Source organism: Prorops nasuta, unplaced genomic scaffold (genome assembly GCF_024137725.1).
Source record: "Prorops nasuta isolate Cenicafe-Biocafe unplaced genomic scaffold, Cenicafe_Pnas_1.2 PNAS00007, whole genome shotgun sequence".
Lineage (NCBI taxonomy): Eukaryota > Metazoa > Arthropoda > Insecta > Hymenoptera > Bethylidae > Prorops > Prorops nasuta.
Window position 1 is genome coordinate 8409650 of NW_027116804.1, and position 22389 is coordinate 8432038.

At 39.2% G+C, this 22389-nt stretch overlaps 1 protein-coding gene across 1 annotated transcript; it reads right to left on the reverse strand.

The window, feature by feature from the left end:
* Positions 1 to 1024: 1024 nt before the first annotated feature.
* On the reverse strand, positions 1025 to 5545 carry LOC136775073 (uncharacterized protein MCAP_0864-like). Its single transcript, XM_066729550.1, has 5 exons — positions 5293 to 5545; positions 4598 to 4733; positions 1959 to 2510; positions 1197 to 1900; positions 1025 to 1149 (listed from the first exon to the last, which is right to left on the reverse strand). The coding sequence occupies exons 1-5, from the start codon at positions 5543 to 5545 to the stop codon at positions 1025 to 1027; spliced, it is 1770 nt and encodes a 589-aa protein (XP_066585647.1).
* Positions 5546 to 22389: the final 16844 nt, after the last annotated feature.

Here is a 22389-nt window from a genome sequence, read left to right on the forward strand (position 1 = left end):
TATTTCGCAATAGTCTCCCCTAGGTTATCTTTATTTTCAGTTGCATACTTTAAAGCGTCTTGGTCCACGCCTAGAGACAGTCTCAAGCCGGTCAGCCGCGGACGGTCATATTAACGGATTTAGCAAGCTGGCGCCCAACACCTTGTAAACGGTTTATTGTACTTGATTTCCCTTTCATTATGGTGTATTTAATATAAGTAACAAGTTTATATAATTAACGATTGTCATTTGAATACAACGTAGGGAATACTCTATTGTAACTATGAGAACGTTTGCTGATCCGTAATAATTAAAGTAAAGCTGAATTTTTAGAAACTAATCATTTGCTTATTTGATTACCCGGCCAATAACTCCCTCCGTGTGCCTTGTGCGTCGGTTCTGGTCACTGCCTATCCCCTGGCAAACCAAGGCCTATAAGTGATACTTTCCGTTTTTAGGCAATAACCTTAGTGAAAGCACGAAATTGGCCAGGCCGCGAAATACGACGTTACAGTTTATATTTACTTATACGAACAGCATCGCCAGCTTTATACTTTGCCTGTGCAGCTATTTTTATGAAATTATACACATTTTTCAATAAATCTTTTTCTCGTTCAATTGTTACACTTTGTGGAGACATACCAATAGTTCTATGCTTACGATTGTTGTAATCTTTAACTATATTTGACAGTATGTTCAGCCATTGATAATTTCCATTAAGCGTAATCATTTTCCACATACTGCTCTTCAATGTTCTATTGAAACGTTCAACTACTGATGCTTTAAGTATACTATACGTTGAATAATGATTAATTCCATGATGTTTCATTAGTTGTTGAAAATTTGTATTGTAAAATTCTGTTCCATCGTCAGTTTGCAAATTTTTTGGTTTTCTCTCTTCTAAAACTTTGGAAAATGCATGAGTAACATTTTTCCCACTTTTAGTTTTAATTGGTATAGCCCAAGCATATTTTGAAAATACATCGATAATTGTCAATATATATTGATGATTTTTATTAATTTTTGAATACAATCGCATATCCACTTAATCAGCTTGCCACAAATCGTCATATCCATGAACAATAACTCGTCTTCTAATAAAATTTTTTCGTGCTGGAGCATGTAATTCATCAACAAGTTGTTTTTTTTCTTTACTCATTTCTGTTTTCCCTTATCCAACAGTTCGTGTAATTTTTTCAATAATTCTTCAAAATTACCAGGTTCATTCTCTGGAGTAACTGAAGGTAATGTAGGAATTGGTGGGAAGTTAGGTTTTATAATAAGGTTTTTTTGGTCTTTCATTCGTTTAATTTCCTCGGCTAATGTATTTATCATACTTACACCAAAATCCATTTGTTTCTTAATTTCACCTTTGATATCATCATTTAGAGCTTTAACGTCAGTTTTTAATTTATTAATATCTTTCAAACTTTTATTTGTATCCTTATTAAAAGTATCATGTAATAAGTCTATTTTTTTTATTTCATTATTAACATAATCGTTTATAGTTTTCATTTTATTTTCCAAATTTTCAAATTTATTTTTTTTCTGTTCAAGATATTTGTTAAATTCATTAATTTGATTGCTTAAATCCACTTTTTTAATTTCATCCTTAACATTTTGACTCAAATATTTAACATTATTCTCTAATTTTTCAATTTCACTCTTCTTTCTGTCAAAGTCTTCCTCGAATTTTTTCATTCTATCATTCAAATTCAACTTCTTAATTTCAGTCTTCACACTCTCGCTCAACGATTTCACACTACTTTCCAACTTCTCAATTTCATTTTTCTTCCTACCAATATCTTCCTCGAATTTTTTCCTCTTATCATTCCAATTCATATTTTTAATATCACCTTGAAGCTTTTCGCTCAATAATTTCACACTTTTCTCCAACTTTTCAATTTCACTCTTCTTCTTGCTAAAATCTTCCTCAAATTTGTTCCTCTTATCGTCTAAATTCAAATTTTTAATGTCACCTTGAAGCTTTTCGCTTAATGACTACACTATTTTCCAATTTTTCAATTTCATTTTTCTTCCCGTTAAAGTCTTCTTCGAATTTCTTCCTTTTATCGTCCAAATTCAAATTTTTAATTTCACTCTTCACACTCTCACTTAACAATTTTACATTATTCTCCAATTTTTCAATTTTGCTTCTCTTCTTACCAAAGTCTTCCTCAAACCTCTTTATTCTATCATCCAAATTCAATTTTTTAATTTCACTCTTGACACTGTCACTCAAAGATTTCACACCAATCTCCAACTTTTCAATTTCACTCTTCTTCCTGTTAAAATCCTCCTCAAATTTCTTCCTTTTATCGTTCAACTTTAAATTTTTAATTTCACTCTTAAAACTCTCGCTCAGTGATTTTACATTACTTTCCAATTTTTCAATTTCGCTCTTCCTATTGTTAAATTCTTCCTCGAATCTTTTTCCTCTATACTCTAAATTTAGGTTTTTAATTTCATCTTGAAGCTTCTCGCTCAACGATTTTACACTACTCTTCAGTTTTTCAATTTCACTCTTTTTCCTATTAAAATCCTCCTCAAACTTCAGTAGAGTAGCTAAGGGGATTCTATGACCGGGTGACGAGGGGGTCGGGGTCCCGCGGGGGCAAGGGAAGTAGGGGAATTGCCCCCTCTCCTCGAGCGGTTGTGCGCATGCGCATCCTCCTCCCCCGACGTTAAACTCGTAGGGTACACACGTGGGCCCACTCTTACGTTAAGCAGTGGACGCAGAGAAAGAGAGAAAGAGAGAGAGAGAGAGAGAGAGAGAGAGAGATTCCATCGATGATTGTCGGTATCGCTAACTACCGATAGTTGTCGCGTGTATCCCCCCTCTGACTCCTTTGGTGGGGGGGGGGGGGGTACAAATGTGGCCTCCCCCTTTTACCTTAAATTCCTTAAAGAGCGGTGCCCAAGCGAATCTTGACGCTCCTGGGATGAGAGTTGGGGGGTGCCCAACCGAGTCTTTACGCTCCTGGGTGCCCGCGCGACCGACTTCTTTTAAGGCGAATAGTGTAGACGCTTTGGAGAAAGAGAGAGAGAGAGAGAGAGAATACTCGTAGAGAGCGATCCAGTGATCGCTCCCCCATATTTTTTTTTTCGTAAGTTAGAAAAAAGGGAATCTTTTTTTTTTTTTTTTTTTTTTAATTATAATTTATTGAAGTATTAAAAAGGTTTTATTTACAATGCTTTTTTTTAGAAATTTTTTTTACATTCAATTGCATGATGTATATATTTATGACAAATGCTACACCACTCTGGTAGTGAACAATTGATGCGTAGGTGACCATATTTTGTACAATTTGTACACCAGTAATGTGGTGTGAGATCTATCTGAGGCTCCATTTGCGTAGCCTCAGTTCTTGTAGCAATGGACTCCGTTTGTGTGGCCATATTTTTCACCTGGGACATATTTGAAAAACATTTTGTTATTTTTTTTTTTTTTTTTTTTTTTTGATATTGTAATAACTATTTTAACAAAGCAAATATACTTACAAAAATCACAAAAAGATTTTTAGGCTTTCGCTGCTTCTCCTTCGTTTTCCTCCTCCTCCTCCTCCTCCTCCTCCTCCTCATGCTCTTCTTCTTCTTCTTCTTCCTCTTATTCCACCTGCTCTTGCTCCGCTTGCTGTAGCCCTTCTTGTATTCGATTTCTGAGCTCCACTAGTTTTTCAACTAGTACTATCAAATCAGGATCGTCACCCAACAAATCTTCGTCCTCTTGCACTTCTTCCTCCATTTTACCCATTATTTCCACAAGTTCTTTAACCAAGGCGCTAAATTCAGGATTATCCTCCGGATTCCTCAACAAATCTTCGTCCTCTTCCTCTATTTGTTCCTCTATTTCACTTATTATCCCCACAAGGTCTTCAATCAAGGCATCAAAATCAGGATTATTCTCAAAAATGTCTCGTTTTTTAGGTGTATCACAGAACATTGTCACTGTCGTTGCTAGCGTTAAAATGATCTCAAGATTTTTCGTCACTAGTCGCTCAGATGCAAAACGATCTTCCAATGAAATATGAACTTACTGATTAGACACGTATTTTGTAGTTAATCTGATACCTTTCTTTCTTCTTTATCAATACATACATATTAGTCTACTCTTTATCAAAACGTATTAGCCTCCTATCCGAGAAGCGGAACGCAGTCAAAGAGAAGGAGAAGGAGAAATAGAATTTTGAGGTTGTGAAATGAACGATATTTTTTTTTTGTTTTTTTAATTAAAATTTATAAATATATTTTTAATAACAACACATAAAAAAAAAAGTTATAATTGAATTTAATAATAAAATATTATAAAAATGAAGTGGTAGTGAGAGTAGCAGTAGGAGCGGTATCATCTACGAGAAAAAATATTTATTATACTACTTATCTAAGCACTTGATAAAATTTTTTTTTTTTTTTTTTTTTTTTCATTGATTCTTACCGATTGTTGATGGTTTACAGTAGCTGGAGAACGTCATTATCCTCATCGAACCGTATTATATTTTCTGGAGAAATTTCTTGCTCCATATCAATACCCTCCCACTCCATTTCACTACTAAAATCTGATAGATGAACCTCATCATCATCATCATCATCATCATCATCGTCATTATCCCCATCAGACTGGATATTTGATGTGGATTGTTGCCGCTGAAGCTTCTTCCTCAACATTCTCACAATCGCGGTCAACGCGTTGTTATTCACGTCTTCTATTTCACCCCAATCTCCTTCCAAATCTACTTCTTCTTCTTCTTCCTCCACTAATTCATCCATATTTAGAATGTTTTCAATATTTTGTTCAGTAGATAATCTGTACAATTTAATTACACCCATTTTTTTTTTGTAGAAACTATCACGTCAAGCAAACTCGGTAGACTGAGAATGGTAGAGATGTAAGCTCAATACGAAATGTATAATTATTATTATTTTCTCTATCAATACGTATTAGATTTCTCCACTTCACAATAACTATTAACAGGTTATTATCCTCCTCTTCTACTACCTCGTCCATACTTTGGATGATATCGTTTTATCATTTTTCACGTGAATTCAAGGTTGAGGAGCAGGGGTTTGCTAGTTGAACAATCGTTGTAGTTTTTAATATATATTTTTAATAATAATATTATATACACACAATAACAATAATAGTAATGATAATATTGGTCTTAAACTGGAGCAGCAGCAGCAGCAGCAGCAGAATCTGCGATTAAAAAATTGAAAATGATTTATTATTATTATTATTAGTCTTAAATTTTAATTTCATGAAGTACTTAATGTTAGAAGAGTTAAAACTTTTCTTACCGATTGGTGGCTAAAGACGTGGTATAGGTTGATTATTGACATTATCAGAATCACCAGCACCAGCAGCAGCAGCAGCAGCAGCAGCATTAGGCTGAAGCGGTGCAGGTCTTCGAAGTGGTTGATGCTGCTGCTGCAGAAGCCTCCATGTATTTCGTCCTACTACTAACCGCGGTGTTGGCTTTACTATAGCTACAGGCTTTCCTGTTTGTTGATAATCCAACAATGTCATTTTTTTGTCTGGTAAACTGATTTTTTTTTGGTTCGAATTCATTTTGTCTACTGTCAGAAACACTACTGAAGTCGACATTGCTCTCCAGTACGAATAATCCTTATCTATCTCTACTCTAGATTGAGTTACATCTCTTAATCAAAACGTATTAGATTTCTTTCCGTTTACCCCTGATGAAATAGGAAGGGGAATATTTACAATAATATTTCTACAATAATTTTTAAACTATTCTATAAAAATTTAATAATAAAAGAAAAAGAAATGTGGTGATTCATCTTCCTTCTTAGTCTGCTTTGACGCATTATCTTTTTCCTCCTCCTCCCCCTCCTCTATTTTTTTCTCTTCTTCTTCTTCCTTCTTCATCTCCTTTGGCTCAATATCTTCCCCGGTCTGTTTCTCTTCGTCTTTCTTCACTTTAATTTAAAAATACAAATAGGTAATAATTATGAGAAGGTAAAAAAATAAAGTAAATACTTACATTCTTCCTCCTCTATTTTCTCCTCCTCCTCCTCCTCCTCCTTCTCCTCTATTTTTTCTCCTCTTTATCTTCTTCCTTCTTCGTCTCCTTTGACTCAATATCTTTTTCCTCAGTCTCTTCGTCTTTCTTCACTTTATTTTTTTTGAAGAAAAAAATTTTACAAACAAATAATAATTATGGAAATGTAAAAATATTATAAAATAAATACTTACAGTTTTTATGCAAATAATGATGCAGTTTCCGTTCATACTCTTCGAAGTAACGATTGAAGAAATCGTTAATTCGATTCACGTATTCCTCTGTCAATTCTCTGGGAGGAGTGGGTGAAAGAGGAACAATATCCTCTTGAATCATGATTAATTTACACTTTTCGCAGCTCATTTTTTCTTACTGTCACCGACGATATTGTAACATTGAATGAGGCTGCGAGGACTTGTTTTCCCCTCTTTATTTCTCTATGATTTTTAAAGAATCACATTTTTGCTTTTATCCATTTGGCAAAAACTGATACCTCCTCGTACGGACAGTGGATACGTTCATTGTTCAAGTTCTTCTCTCGAACGTGTAAATTGCACGGTGTTTTTTCAAAATCATATAATTCAATTAAATCCTTAAACTTAGGGCAACCATACACTTCTAAATTAATATTATCCACATTCATCCTATTCAATAGATTTTTTTCAATGTTCCCTCCCTTGTAGGCTACTACGGGATTCTCGCACGTTAGGCAACCTCTAATAAAATCTTCCACATCCTCCTGCTCGTATTTCTCGAATCCCGTATCACTGTATTTTATACCATGCACCATATTTAGCAAAAACCACACAGTTTTTTTGTCTTTTTCACTAAGGTTTTTCATACTGTCACGCAAACGAAAAGATGCGTAAGAAATTTGGTTACTTTTTAAATCAATTATAGCTATATCTTTATATTTAAGTTCTTTTTTATAAACTAAGAAACCTTCTATATCCATTATGTGAGTTATTCTATGCATTGTTGCGCTATTCTCGACGAAGATAAAAACTGAAATGAAGCATCTCCGAAGAAATATCTCCGTAGAGAGAGAAAGATTTTTTAAAAATATAAAGTTACATTCGATAAGGAGTCCATTCTTTCTTAATCTCTGGAAGATATTTTTTTTCCGAAGAAACTAACAATGGGAAAAAATTCTTAGAAAATATCCCCTCCTAAAAAAAAACATTAAATTTTAATATTTTCTTAAATGCGACAAAAAAAAAGATCGTTCAGTATTGCATCGAGCGACTGACGACGACGATAATGACACCGACATTCGTTGATTTTCAAGGTTTTGTATTGACCGACAAGAGTTTTATAGTTAAAGAATTTGCGGTGTTGCGTGATAATGAAGTGTATCACAATGTATTTTCACCACCATTTCAAGAAGCTTGGTTGAGCGATCTCGAGAGAGAACAGAATGAGTAAGTATTTTTTTTTTTTTTTTTGAATGTATTGTTTTGTATATAATTTTATTTTTTTTTTAAAGTTGGCTTTATTTTAATCGACATGGATTCAATTGGACCGACGGTCATTCACCTTATTACAAGCATAAAGATGTAATAAGAAAGTATGTAACGTCGTACGATGAAGATTGGATTTTCGTGAAAGGACGGGAGAAATATGATTGGTTGAGAAAAATTTGCAACTTAGAAAATATATACAATGCGAAGGAGTGTGAGTGGGGTAAATTTAGTCTTGGATGGAGTAAAAATTTCGAACCACCGTTACCCAAGTGTATGAATCATTATGGTATATGTTCACTGCAAAATGTTTACTTTATGAAATCTGTATATGATCAATATATAAAGGAATAAAAGACTTCTGAAAAAAAAAAACAATGTATATCAATGTCAGTATGCATCTCGGACGAAACAATGGGATGTGTAGATACCCCTACTTCCATTCTCTATTCGATATATATAAGCGTTACTCTTCGGGAGAGACGCATTCGCAATTATTAATTTATTGTTGTTGTTGTTCACCGTATGACAGAGTCATTTCTTTAAGAAAAAACATAAAATGTCGACTGAATTGCGAAGAAAATTTTTTACAATTAATAGTGCGAATGAGTACGATGCGTGGGTACTGGAATGTCGCGAGCATATTCGACGATTGAGCAACGCGGATCGAGCTTTACCCGTTGGAACGCGTCAGAAGAATTTTGCCGAAATCGCGTGTATAAAGTGTCTGTTGCTACGAGCGCAGAGGGAATTGAATTATATTAAATCAGGGGCTGGTTGTAGCAATGACGTACAAGGACTTACCTGGGAGGAGCTTGATTCGGCGTTTCGAAGTCGAATATGCAGCGGCATGGTAGTTAATAGTAATTATATAGAGCCTAAGGATTTTTTAGTAGACGCGGAAGTATTAGTGCGTACGCGTATAGATAAGGTATTTGTTAGTGCAAATAGTGTTAAGGTTAATTGTGTATTTAACGGACAATTCATCTCTAAGGACCAGAGTGATGATAAAAACATTAGTACGACTAATGCTACATTGTATAAGACTGATAATTTTAGTGATTGGTATAGGAAAAACATTTTAGACGTTATAATGAAAAAATTAAGTGAATTTCAAGAGCGTGATAGTGGATGGGCTTTGCACAAAATTCATTATTTAATAGTTAACATTAATCGTTTTAACCCGTTGCACGCGGGTTGTAGAATTAATATACCATCCGCTATCACGAGTAGGAAAGCTCTGATAAATTTAGAAACCAGTGATAATGCATGTTTCGCGTGGTCCGTGACGGCGGCACTCTATCCGGCAAAACCTACGGCTAATCCAAAGCGCACGTCCTCTTATCCACATTTTCGGACGGTTTTAGACGTCGGTAGCCTAACCTTTCCGACTACGCTAAAACAGATTCCGAAATTCGAGACGGATAATGACGTGTCGGTTAACATCTTTACCTTGGAGAATGAAGAGCCAAATATCGACGCAAAAATCGTACCGCTTCAGGTGACGAAGAAGAAGAGATCGAGGCATGCTAATCTTCTTCTCGTCAACGATGAACAGGGGGCAGGACATTTCATGTGCATAAGGAATCTGTCGAGATTGGTGCGAAGTCAATTCACCAAGAGCAAAAATGCGCATTATATATGCGATCGGTATGTATTAATAATGATACAAATATAACTGCATATGTTTTATTTATTTATTTATTTTTTTTTTTTTTTTTTTAGATGTCTCCACTACTTTCGCACAGTGGAGAGGCTGGAGTCGCATGAGCAGGATTGCTCGCAGCTCAACGATAATCTCCGATTGATGTTACCGAGAGAGTCCGAGGATCGCTGGGTTTCCTTCAAGAACATCAAAAATGGGGAACGAGTGCCATTCGTCGTATACGCGGATCTGGAGTGCATATTATCAAAAGTTGAACAATCGAACAGTAGTGATATTTATCAGAAGCATGAACCTATGAGTGTAGGCTATTATTTAAAAAGTGCTCGCGATGCGTCACTCTCGAAATACGATGCTCATCGGGGTGCCGACTGCATCGAATGGTTCGTACGCGAGCTCGAGGTCATTGCGCGCATCGCGAGCGAGAAACTGGGGACTGTCGTGCCCATGCATAATCTTAGTATTAGCGAACGATCGCGTCACTATAATGATCCCAATTGTCATATATGCAAAAAGCCGTTTCTTCCGAATCAACTACGAATTCGCGATCACGATCATCTGACCGGCAGATAAAGAGGACCGGCTCACAATAATTGTAATTTAAATTTCAAAGATTCGCATGTCATTCCAGTCATTTTCCACAATTTTTCCGGCTATGATTCACATTTCATTTTCGAGACGATCGCTAATTTGTACGAGGGATCGGTATATCTGCTGCCTGTGCATAAGGAAAAATACATTTCATTCACCAAATATCTGCGAAATTATAATATACGGCTGAGATTTATCGATTCGTTCAAATTCATGGCCTCCAGTTTGGACAAATTGAGCTCGTACTTGGCGGAATCTCAGCTGACAAATTTGAGGTCACAATTTTCGGAATTGAGCGTCGAACAGTTGAATTTGCTTACGAGGAAAGGTATTTTTCCTTACGACTAAATAGATAGCGCGGCTAGATTGGAAGAGACGGCTTTACCACCGCGACAGTCGTTTCGCAACAGACTGACCGACAGCGATATCAGCGAGGAAGCATACAATCATGCCGTAGAGGTATGGACCAAATTCCACATGCGCACACTTGGGGAGTACAGTGACCTGTACCTGAAGACCGATGTCCTATTGTTGACCGATGTTTTCGAAAGTTTTCGCGATAGTTGCATGCTAAATTATGAGTTGGATCCAGCCCATTATTATACGCTACCGGGCTTCACCTGGGACGCGATGTTGAAGCATACGGGAATCAGGCTGGAGCTTTTCACGGACGTGGATATGTTGCTGTTCGTGGAGCGCGGTATACGCGGTGGTTTGAGTCAGTGCTCCCATCGTTACGAGAGGGCCAACAATCGGTATATGCGGGACTACGATCCGGCGGAACCGTCGAAATATCTCATGTATTACGACGTAAACAATCTGTATGGGTGGGCAATGTGTCAGCCGCTGCCCACCCATGGATTCCAATGGATCGAGGACGCTGCCAATCTCGATGTCTCCGCTATACCCACGGATCATCCCGAGGGTTATATTTTGGAGGTCGATTTGGAGTATCCGCGCGAGCTTCACGACAAACACGTGGACCTACCGTTCTGCATGGTGCGCGAGAAGCCGCCGGGCGCGAGCCAGGAGAAGCTGCTGGCCACTTTAAACGATAAGACCCGTTACGTAATACATTATCGCGCTCTGCAACAATGTATGCGTAATGGACTCGTACTGAAGCGTATACATCGCGGTTTAAAGTTTCAGCAGTCCACCTGGCTACGCGATTACATCGAGCTGAACACGCGTTTGCGCACCGCGTCCACCAACGAATTTGAGAGGAATCTCTTCAAGTTGATGAACAACGCGGTTTTCGGTAAAACAATGGAGAACGTGAGGAATAGAGTTGACGTGAGGCTCGCAACCAAGTGGGAGGGAAGATACGGGGCGGAAAGCCTGATTTCCAAACCGAATTTTCACAGTCTCGCGATTTTCAACGAGAATTTGGTCGCGATTCAATTGTCGAAATTGTCCGCGAAATTTGATAAACCCATTTACGTGGGAATGAGTATTTTAGATATTTCAAAAATTTGCTTGTATGAATTCCACTATGATTATATGCTTCCTACATTCGGTGGTAAATGTAGAGCGATGTATACCGACACGGACAGTCTGATATACAGTGTCGAGTGCGACGACGTTTACTCGGTCATGAAACGCGATCTCGCGCGATTCGACACCAGCGATTATCCTGACGATAATCGGTATGACTTGCCACGCGTCAACAAAAAGATACCCGGTCTGATGAAGGACGAGAACAATGGTCGTGTCATGACCGAGTTCGTAGGACTGAGGGCAAAAATGTATACTTTCAAGGTGCAGGACTGTGCGAGAATTACCAAAAAAGCCAAAGGTGTCAAAGGTTACGTTATCGATAGAAATATAACATTTGACGACTACAAGGATTGCTTGGATAATTTCACCGTACAGTCTCGCAGTCAAAATTTGATTCGATCGAGGCTGCACCAGGTTTTCTCGATCAGTCAGAGAAAGGTCGCCCTCAGTCCGTACGACGACAAGCGTTTCGTTACACCCGGCACCGCGGCGACTCTACCCTGGGGACATTATAGTCTAAAATAATTTGTTTATTTATTTATTTATTTATTCTATATTTTGATACATCTTAATAAAAGTTATTATAAAACATTGCTCTTATTTATCCAGGAATTGTGCGTCCTGTCGAATCCCAGCCACTTAACGAACACTTTATCGCCCTTTCTACGCAATACTCTCTCCACCAGATACACATCGGGATTGATGGTTTTCGAAAGCTCGTATTCGTAAAATCCACCCAACAGTTCCGTACCCCTGGAATCCTTGAGGAGATACGTAGCGGGATTGGTCCTCTGCACTTTCGCCACCTCGAATATTTCGGTAGTCCAATTAGGCGTGTAGCCTTTGGCGAACATCTGCTTGTATCTACTGATTCGTACGAAATCACCGACTTTGAACTTGGCACGACCTGCGACCTTGATGTGGCTGTATACTGTCTTGAGTAGCTTATCTGCATGCTCGGGTTTCACATCCACGGGACGCATTCCCGTGGTACGATGCTTTCGCGCATTGTACGCGTCCACCAACTCTTGCAGCATAGCGCGCCACTTGTAATTACCGTTCAACGTAAATCGTTTCCACATTTCCGTCTTCAACGTACGATTCCAGCGCTCGACTATCGACGCTTTCATCACGCTGTAGGTCGAGTAGTGATTTATCCCGCGTTTCTTCATCAACGCCCGAAAGTCACTGTTGTAAAACTCCTTGCCGTTGTCGGTCTGTAAATTTTTCGGACATCTGCCGTTCTTCAGTAGGATTCTCGTCATTGCCGTCGTCACTTCTCCGCCGCTCTTGGTCTTCAATGCCACCGCCCAAGCGTATTTCGAGAGGGTATCGATTACAGTGAGAATGTACTGGTGACCCGCATCGACGTAATTGCGCATATCAACAAGATCGGCCTGCCAGAGATCGTCGAAGCCGCGCACGATGACTCTTCTGCGTGGAAAATTTATCCTCGCCGGTGCGTGGAGCTCCTCCACCAACTGTATCTTTTCTTTGCTCATTTTTTCAAAAATAGACAGATTCTTCGAAATTCCTAATGAAAAGTGTTGCTAAGTATTGCTCTTTCCAGATCTCTTTTACTCACTTTATCATCCAATTTTTCACAAATTGTTTGAAAAATTTGGTCCATCTTTTTCTCAAATTGTTCATTATGTTTATTCAATGCCATTGTCAGATATTGCTTGAATTCAAGCAGTAAATGCTCTAAATTTGGTTCGTGTTTCCTACTCTCACCATCCAGTCCAATTCCAAATTTATTTATCGACATTTCAAAAATCAGTCTCCTGTTCCTCGTTATTATTATTATTCCTCTTTTTGATGGCTCGTAATGTCGAGAGTATACAGTCTACGATGTATGTTAAACAAATGCAAATTTCACAGCAGCAGGAGTCAGACATTTATTTTTTTTTTTTACCTCGTACTACCGAAAGACGTTGATATTACACTGAGGTAAGAGTGTAACGTGCAACTTTCTTTATACGATGAGATCCTCGTCGCGCAACTCCTCGATTATCGACTGTATCTCGTTGTGATGACTCGTATTACCGGCAGCCACCGACGCGATCAAAAGTCTCAAACGTTCGATCAATTCATTCGGATCGTTCCAATGTACGTAGTTGATTGGTCCCTCGGTGACACGCATAAGACCTTTACCCTTTTTTTTCGATGATGCTGATGACGGTTTACTTGCGCTCGACGGTTTACTTGCGCCCGACGGTTTACTTGCGCCCGACGGTTTACTTGCGCCCGATGTTGACGCGTCAGAAGTTGACGATTTTCTTGCGCGTAATGTTGATGGTAACCGATAAGGCGGTAAAATAGGTTTTCCCAATAGCAATGGTTTCATAATTTCTGTATATTTTGCACCTCTATTACCTTTGATTTGTTTTAGACTATCGTTTAACAGTTTATGCGCTTTAGTTTGATTGAGAATACTCTTGTATTGTTCCAAATCGTCGGGTTTTATAATGGCTCGATTGGGTTCTCTCATGAAAATTAGTTCATAAGTACCCATTGTACCGGTGTATAACGTCTTATCGAGAATAATATCTCCCTCATGACTTATTTCAAATTTACATTTACCAAGCGTCAGTTGATCATCTTCATAACGAGGTCCAAAAGCACGATCAATCAAGTTATCCCTATCAGTCAGAAGTAATTTAATATACTTGCCAGGGATCGGATGTAATTGAATATGTTGAAAGACATGTTGAAACAAGCCTGGTTCCTGTTTTTCATCAACATTTAATTTTTCTAGCAAACTTTTTTTTGAATCGGGCGACGGTTGATCGGTTATAGAAGACTCGTCGTCGTCGTCGTCGGTCATGAAATCCAATGGATTCGTAATAGTTTCACTAATATTACTACTACTAAGATTCTTTGCTCGTTTATGCGGTGTCGATGTGAAATAGGCTCCCCTCTTCAATTTATCGTTGTATTTGACAAACGAACTATTATTATTATTATTATTTGTGTTATCCTCCGTTTGCGAAACGAGTTTCTTCAATGGTTCGACTATCGGCTTGAATGTCTCGTTCAAACTGCTCTCCATTATCGCCTTCTCCGATTTCAAGGCACGATGCTTGTCGCGAATGACCTCGCTCGTCTTGGCGATCCTCTTCAGAAGCGATTTTTCATCCATCGCGATGCTGTATAAAACAGCTTTCCCCCGAATTGAACGGTTTTTAACCGACCTGTTGCGATGCTGTATTCTCCCCGAACCGACACGGGTTTTAACCGACCTGACACGGTGATCCGAACAGCCTGCGCTCCAGTATCAAACTGACACTCAAGGCCGTGATCGTGAAACCTTACCGGCAAGGTCGAAACCTTACCGGCCTGACAAGACCGTTCACTCGATCGTGGCGTACTCGTTGAAACCTTTGCGATAACGACCGTTCCTCAGAGAGCTATCCTTGTCTATTACTAAGAAACCGTAATCGCGACTCCAACAGGTCGAACACAATGTGAGAAATTTCTCATACGACATATCACTGTTGACGTGATCGTTGAAAATATGCTTCAGATTAGTTCCATCCTGCTTAAATATTATTAGCAAGTTTGCGTTATCTCGTATCAGATGCTTCGGTATTTTCGCATAAGTCTGACAGAGGTAGAAACAATCGATGTTGGAATGTCTACCCATGCAAAAGTAGTCCCTTATATTGTCCTGCTTGTCGTTGGCCACATCGTCGAATATGAAAATGGAATTCGGCTTTGCATCCGCGACGTTCACAACCTCGCAATTGTTGGAAAATTGAAAGTAACCGATTTCCTCCGTTTCCTGCAGAAGCTGCTCCAGATATCGATACTTCGGTTGCTGGAGCGATTTCGAGTAGACGTACAGGTTCTCGAATCTCACACCGTGCGGACTCTCTATGAGGCTCAGCAGCACGTTTGTCTTACCGCAATTCGACGGACCGCAAACTATGCAGCGTATCGTAGATGGTAATAGCGATCCGTGACGTTTTTTTTTATTTGCGCGGTAGCATTGTGAGCATCCAAATTTGTCACGCGAATAGTCGGCACGTGCTTCACGAAATGCATCCTCGCTATTAACCTTCGGGAACAGCCGTATCGTTCATTTATATTTCGCGAATTACGGAACTATTCGGTCAGTTGCCATTACGATGGCGTTCATGCTAGTCGTCTTTGATTCTCTGCATAACTTGACGAATCATCAGCTCGAACACATACCGAAGATCGTATTGCTCGAGTACTTTCCAGACAGTATCGCGAGTGTGTGGGAAAGATTACCTCGGCACATTCGCGCGGACTCGGATGTGCAGCAATATCAATATTGTTTGCAACACTACAATCTACCTGATACCACTCACCACGACGGACCACCGAGACGGATAAAAGACTGTTACGTTTGTCAGCAAGAGAAGCAGTTGCTCTAAATGTCTGGATCGTTCTTCAATAAAGTCTTGAAAAAATTGCCATTTGAGCTGCACGTGCCCGGTTACAATTATTGCGGACCCGGCACTCGACTTCGCGAAAGATTGGAGCGCGGCGATCGTGGTATAAATCCGCTGGACGAGGCCTGCCTCGATCACGACTTAGCATATTGGCACAACGAGGATCTACCGGAGCGTCATCAGGCCGATAAAGTGCTAGCGAGGAGAGCGCGTGAACGTATTAACGCAAGAGACGCGACCTTGGGTGAACGCGCGGTCGCCGCAGCCGTATGGGCATCGATGAATGCTAAGCGTAAACTTGGCTTGGGATTACATAATAATAATATTGTTGCGATGAAGAAAGCAGTAGCGGCTAAAAAAAAGAACAACAACAAGAAAAAAATTGGTATTACGAGGAAGAGAAGAATTCGAATGCCGAGGAAACGGGGTGGTATAATACCTATACTTCCACTACTAGGTGCAGTCGGAGCATTGGCAGGTGGAGCATCGGGTATAGCGAGTGCTGTAAACCGTGCAAAAGCTGAGAGAGAACGATTGCGGGAAATGCAACGTCACAATCGCGCGATGGAAGCGTCGCGCGAGAGAGGCCGAGGTCTTTATCTGAAACCGTACAAGCGAGTCGTCGGAGCGGGTATCCGTGGAAAAAAAAAACAAAAAAAAAACGGTCGAGGAAGAAAATGAATGAGGGAAAATTTCGTCGTCGTCGTCGCGATGCTCTCCCGGATTCAGGTCCTACTAGTAACGTACAATTGGCACTCATCTGCCGACGCATACCATACTTCCGTGGAGTCTTTATGCGCACATCTCTGCCGCTAGACGGGCCGCGGTGCAACGAGTGCGCGATCGTGAATCTCGACGATCAATGCGGTCCTGGTACCCACTGGGTAGCCTACGTCAAGCGTAACGACATCGTCCTATACTTTGATTCCTTCGGAAATTTGAAACCGCCGAAAGAATGTGTGCGTTACTTTGGCCCTAACGTTACAATCTACTACAATCATGATCGATATCAATCGTACGATAAAAGCAATTGCGGTCAGTTGTGCGTGAAATTCCTGCGAGAACAGATACTTTGAAAAAAAAAAAAATGTCTTTCACCGTGACATTATCGGATCGTAAATCAGTATTAAATTCAGATTTCTTTCCCCCCATCAATCTGCAAGACGATCGGTACGAGATCGGTCTCGTGGACATGCAAACGTACAACTCGATAGCCAATGTGGACGAGACGAATAATAAGTTCTACTACGACAACGATAAGGTACTGACGATACCCAGAGGCTGTTACGAATTGAGTGCGATAAATGAGTATTTGCAGTCTCAAATTTCTGCGAGACACGAAATTCAAGACGACATTGACAGCGTTATTCTTCTACGAGCGAATAACAATACACTGAAGAGTGAAATATTCTGCAAATATTCGATTGACTTTGGAAAACCGAATAACATTGGCTCGCTACTGGGCTTCTCGTCGAATCGCGTGATCGAGGCGAACGTCCAGGCTGAATCCGACGATACCGTGGACATTGTGAAAACAAATATTCTACGCATCGAGTGCAACATTGCGGGTGGTGCGTACACCAACGGTAGACCACGACACATTATTCACGAGTTCTTTCCCAGCGTACCACCGGGCTATAAAATCTCGGAGGCACCGAAAACCGTCATTTATCTACCGGTCATCGTCAGAGTAATCGACCGTCTCACGTTACGTATCCTCGATCAGGACGATCGTCTCGTAGACTTTGGACGTGAAGAAATTACCATAAGATTACACATTAAGAAATGTTAATTTACAAAAGTAGTAGCGAGGATTATAAAGCGGTGAAACTGGATGAAACGTTCGCTAGTCGTTCGTCCTACGTGGAGTCGAATACACCGGCTCGGAGTGAAAATCGCGACAAGAGGAGCTTCCTGCTAACGAGAAGAAATATCGAATTTTTACAATCATTGGGATTCACCGTGAAGAGATTGGGCGAAGGTAGTACATAGTGGAACAATGGCAGATCCCTTGAACGTCACCGCACCGCTGACCTACGACAATCGCATCACGAAAATGGAGATGCATGCCTACAATCCGTATGCGAACGCCTCGTTGGCGAACAGCGACGAGATTCGCATTCCCATACAGCAGCAAGATTTCATACTCCTGCCGTGCGAGAGTTATCTCTACGTCGAGGGCCAGCTGGTGGAGGGTACGCGTGACGCGAGCGCCACCAACGATGATACAGTTACGCTCGACTGCAATTCCGCGGCTTTCCTCTTCGACGAGATTCGTTATGAATTGAACGGTATCGAGATCGACCGATGCAGAAACGTCGGTATTACCAGCACTCTGAAGAATCTCGTTTCCCTGAGCACCGAGGAGAGCGCCAGTCTACGTCATTCCGGATGGTTCGTCGCTACGGCCAGAGACCGGCTCAAAAAGGAGGAGGCTGTTAAGAATTTCAGCTTTTGCGTGCCCCTGAAAATGCTGTTGGGATTCTGCGAGGATTATCGGCGAGTCGTCGTTAACGCGCGTCACGAGCTCGTTCTCATTCGCGCGCGCGACGATACAAACGCCATTTACTCGGCGGTGAAAATCACCGATTCGTCGATCAAGCTGCTACGAGTGCAATGGAGAATACCCCATGTGACCCTGAACGAAATTACGAAACTCCAATTTCTCGGTATCGTCGAGCAGGACAAGAGTCTGTCACTCGCTTTTCGCGCCTGGGAACTTTACGAGTATCCCCTTCTGCCCAAGTCGCAGCGACAAGCGTGGTCCGTGAAAGCGTCCACGCAATTGGAGAAGCCGCGATACGTCATTCTGGCGTTCAGAACGAACAAGAAGAGTAATCAGCACGAGGATGTGCTGAGATTTAATCATTGCAAAGTCCTCGATGTCAAACTCTATCTGAATTCCGAATCCTATCCGTACGATCGTCTCGACACTGATTTCACGAAATCCCGCTACTCCGTCCTCTACGACATGTATGTAAAGTTTTTCACCTCCTATTACGCTGGTGAGAAACTCGGGAGACCCATGCTCGACTATACGGACTTTTTGACGTACGGGCCGCTCTTCGTCATCGACTGCTCGCATCAGAACGAGTCCATAAAAACCGGCACGGTCGACGTTAAACTCGAGATCGAGTGTATGGAAATCATTCCGGATAATACTACAGCCTATTGTTTAATCATACACGATAAAATTGTACAATATAATCCTCTTACGAATATTGTTAGAAATGTAAGTTAAAAAATTATTGTTAGAAATATAAGTTTATAAAAAAAAAAAAAAAAAAAATAAAATACTTTCTTAAAGTTCTTAATGTTTTATTCCTAAATTCTACATTATGGGAGATTAAACGTAGGGAATAAATAAATATTAATAATTATAAGCATCAATTAATTTTTTATTTTTAATACAAAATATCTATCAAACTTTACACTTAAATTCCACGTTGTGGTATTTTCCTCCTTTGTATAGCATTATTAAATTTTTGGCTGTTGCAGCCTTTTGCAGCTGCTGCAACTGCTCCGTATCCTCCGCCAATTTTGCCATTCTCCCTGGCAGGAATACCCAATCGGCTGTTGGCAGCTTTACAATAATTTTTATGCCATATTTTGTCTTAATTATTTCAACTTCAGATATTTCGTATTCGTCATTTTCCGTTAAGCTATCTAATTTAACGAATTTTTTTGGAATGACACTTCCCAATTCATTGATCTTATTGAAGTTCATTTTTATCTCTATGAAAAAATTAGTCTCATTAGAGTAAAAAAAAATCAATTAAATAATGCATTTACTAATCGAATGAAAAAGAAAATCCTTACCTTTTTTTATTTATGTAAGAATCAAGTTTATTTTTAATGCGTTCAAACACACACACAAACTTATTTTTTCTGAATAGTTCAAGCACGCGTGGTACGACTATGCAGCTCTCGTTTAACAGACTGACTTTTTATATGAACGATATTATCATATATTAAGCGTATGCAATGTTTGGAAGGGGTAATTTTTGTTTTTTTTTTCTTTCTTACTTGCGATGAATTTCCATTGTGATTGACCTATAGGTTTATCACAGTATAACACAATAGGAAAAAATATCTATGGATATCACTATACGGGGATTATTCAGAGGGTATAGTGTATCCTTCTTAATTAAGAAAGAAATAATGGAAGGGTTAATTTTTTTTTTTTTTTTATTTCCATTGTGATTGACCTGTAGGTTTATCACAGTATAACACAATAGGGAAAAATATCTATGGATATCTCTATATACGGGGAGGGTATAGTGTATCCTTTAAGAAAGAAAGAATGGACTTCTAATGTAATTTCATATTGAAAACAAACGATAAAGACTCTCTCTCTCTCTCTCTCTCTCTCGACGGGATTTCTTCAGAGGATTCATTCAGTCCTCGAACCTACAGCAGTACACGTTGAAAGAGCAAAATATTAAAAATGGAAAGTGAAAAGTGTTCTGTGACGATAAATCGTGCAGAAGAGGAGGAAACTGCAGCAGAATCTATGCAGGATTATATTAGGAGAATTAACGATTCTCATGAACGCTATTTTCGAGAATATGAAGCGTTGCTTCAGCGAAATATGCATTGTAAGTACTTATTTTATTAATTTTTAAAAGAAGAAAACCCACCCATACATAGAATCATGAAATAATCTTACAACACACATACGAAAAAAAAAAAAAATTTTAATTTTTTTTCCTTTTATTTTTTAGCAGCTATTAATTTAGAGAAGGAGGAGGAGGAGGAGGAGGAGGAGGAGGTGATTTTTGTAAGTATACTTGATTTGTAAAGTAGTTATTACAATATTAAAAAAAGTTTTCAAATATGTCCTAGGTGAAAAATAGTAGCACGCAGACGGAACCTATTTTCGCAAAAACAGAGGCTACACAAATGGAACCTGAAATGGATTTAACACCACATTATTGGTGTACTAATTTTGAAAAGTATGGTCACCTAAAAATTAATTGTACACTTCCAGAGTGGTGTTCCATTTGTAAACAATACATTCATCATACTATCGAATGTATGAAAAACTTTTAAAAATTGTAAATAAAACCAATAAATATATTTTTACTTAAATTTGTGTTTCTTCAATACCTTTCCATCCATCCACTTTACAAAATAATATTCTGCGTTCCTTAATACTTCAATAAATTATAATTAAAAAAAAAAAAAAAAAAAAGATTCCCTTTTTTCTAACTTACGAAAAAAAAAATATGGGGGAGCGATCACTGGATCGCTCTCTACGAGTATTCTCTCTCTCTCTCTCTCTCTTTCTCCAAAGCGTCTACACTATTCGCCTTAAAAGAAGTCGGTCGCGCGGGCACCCAGGAGCGTAAAGACTCGGTTGGGCACCCCCCAACTCTCATCCCAGGAGCGTCAAGATTCGCTTGGGCACTGCTCTTTAAGGAATTTAAGGTAAAAGGGGGAGGCCACATTTGTACCCCCCCCCCCCCCCCCCACCAAAGGAGTCAGAGGGGGGATACACGCGACAACTATCGGTAGTTAGCGATACCGACAATCATCGATGGAATCTCTCTCTCTCTCTCTCTCTCTCTCTCTCTTTCTCTCTTTCTCTGCGTCCACTGCTTAACGTAAGAGTGGGCCCACGTGTGTACCCTACGAGTTTAACGTCGGGGGAGGAGGATGCGCATGCGCACAACCGCTCGAGGAGAGGGGGCAATTCCCCTACTTCCCTTGCCCCCGCGGGACCCCGACCCCCTCGTCACCCGATCATAGAATCCCCTTAGCTACTCTACTAACTTCTTCACTCTATCATCCCAATTTAATTTCTTAATTTCACTCTTGATATTATCGCCTAACGTTTTCACATTAATTTCCAACCTTTCAATTTCACTCTTCTTCCTGTCGAAATCCTCCTCGAATTTTTTCTTCTTCTTCTCATCCAAATTTAATTTCTTAATTTCATTTTTAACACTATCACTCAACAATTTCACATTACTCTCCATTTTTTCAATTTCACTCTTCTTCCTGTCAAAATCTTCCACAAATTGTTTTGCTTTATTTTTCAAATCAAGTTCTTCTATTTCATTTTTTACTTTATCATTCTGTAATTGTACATTAGTAGTTATTTTATTAAAATCATCTAATTTTTTCTGCAAATTTTCATTGAAATCCTTTGTTTTTGTATCCAAATCAATTTTTTGAATATTATTTGAAATTTCCTTCTGTAAAAATACTTTATCAATTTTTGTTGGATCTTCATTATTTTCTTTTTTTTTTAACTTCTGTATCAACATATGATTTTGTCACTGCATCTGTATGGTTTAATGGTTCACCTAAATTTATAATTCGTCTTTTGTGTGCATCATATTCACCTCCATTAATGTTTAAAGATTCATTTTGATTTGCTGTTCCTACAATAGGATTATCTATTCTAGGTCTTTTTCTTGACACTGAACGATAACGGTATCGTTCATTTAGAGATTTACCAAACACATCGATGGTCATCGTGATACTGATTGAAAATGTGAAAATTATTTTAATTTATTATAAATCCAGCCTCTTTAAGCTCCTCAATAATAGATATTATTTCATTTTGATGTGAATTGTTTCCTGCAGTTTGTGATGCAAAGAGTAATCGTAGTCGATCAACAAGTTCATTAGGATCATCCCAATGAACATAATCAATGTTATTGTTTCTATTGAGCAGCATACTGGGAGAAGTAACCCATAAACCTTGACCTTTTATTTTAGAAAAGAGTGGTTTTATAATAAACATATAT

Excerpts from the sequence above, each read along its gene's own strand:
- LOC136775073 (XM_066729550.1), bottom strand. The coding sequence starts at position 5,545 with ATGAATTCGAACCAAAAAAAAATCAGTTTACCAGACAAAAAAATGACA. Across the intron at positions 2,511-4,597 it reads CAATCCACATCAAATATCCA|GAAAAAGAGTGAAATTGAAA; the intron begins GTCTGATGGGGA and ends GGATTTTAATAG. Across the intron at positions 1,901-1,958 it reads ATTAAGCGAAAAGCTTCAAG|CAAGAAGAAGAGTGAAATTG; the intron begins GTGACATTAAAA and ends GGAAGATTTTAG.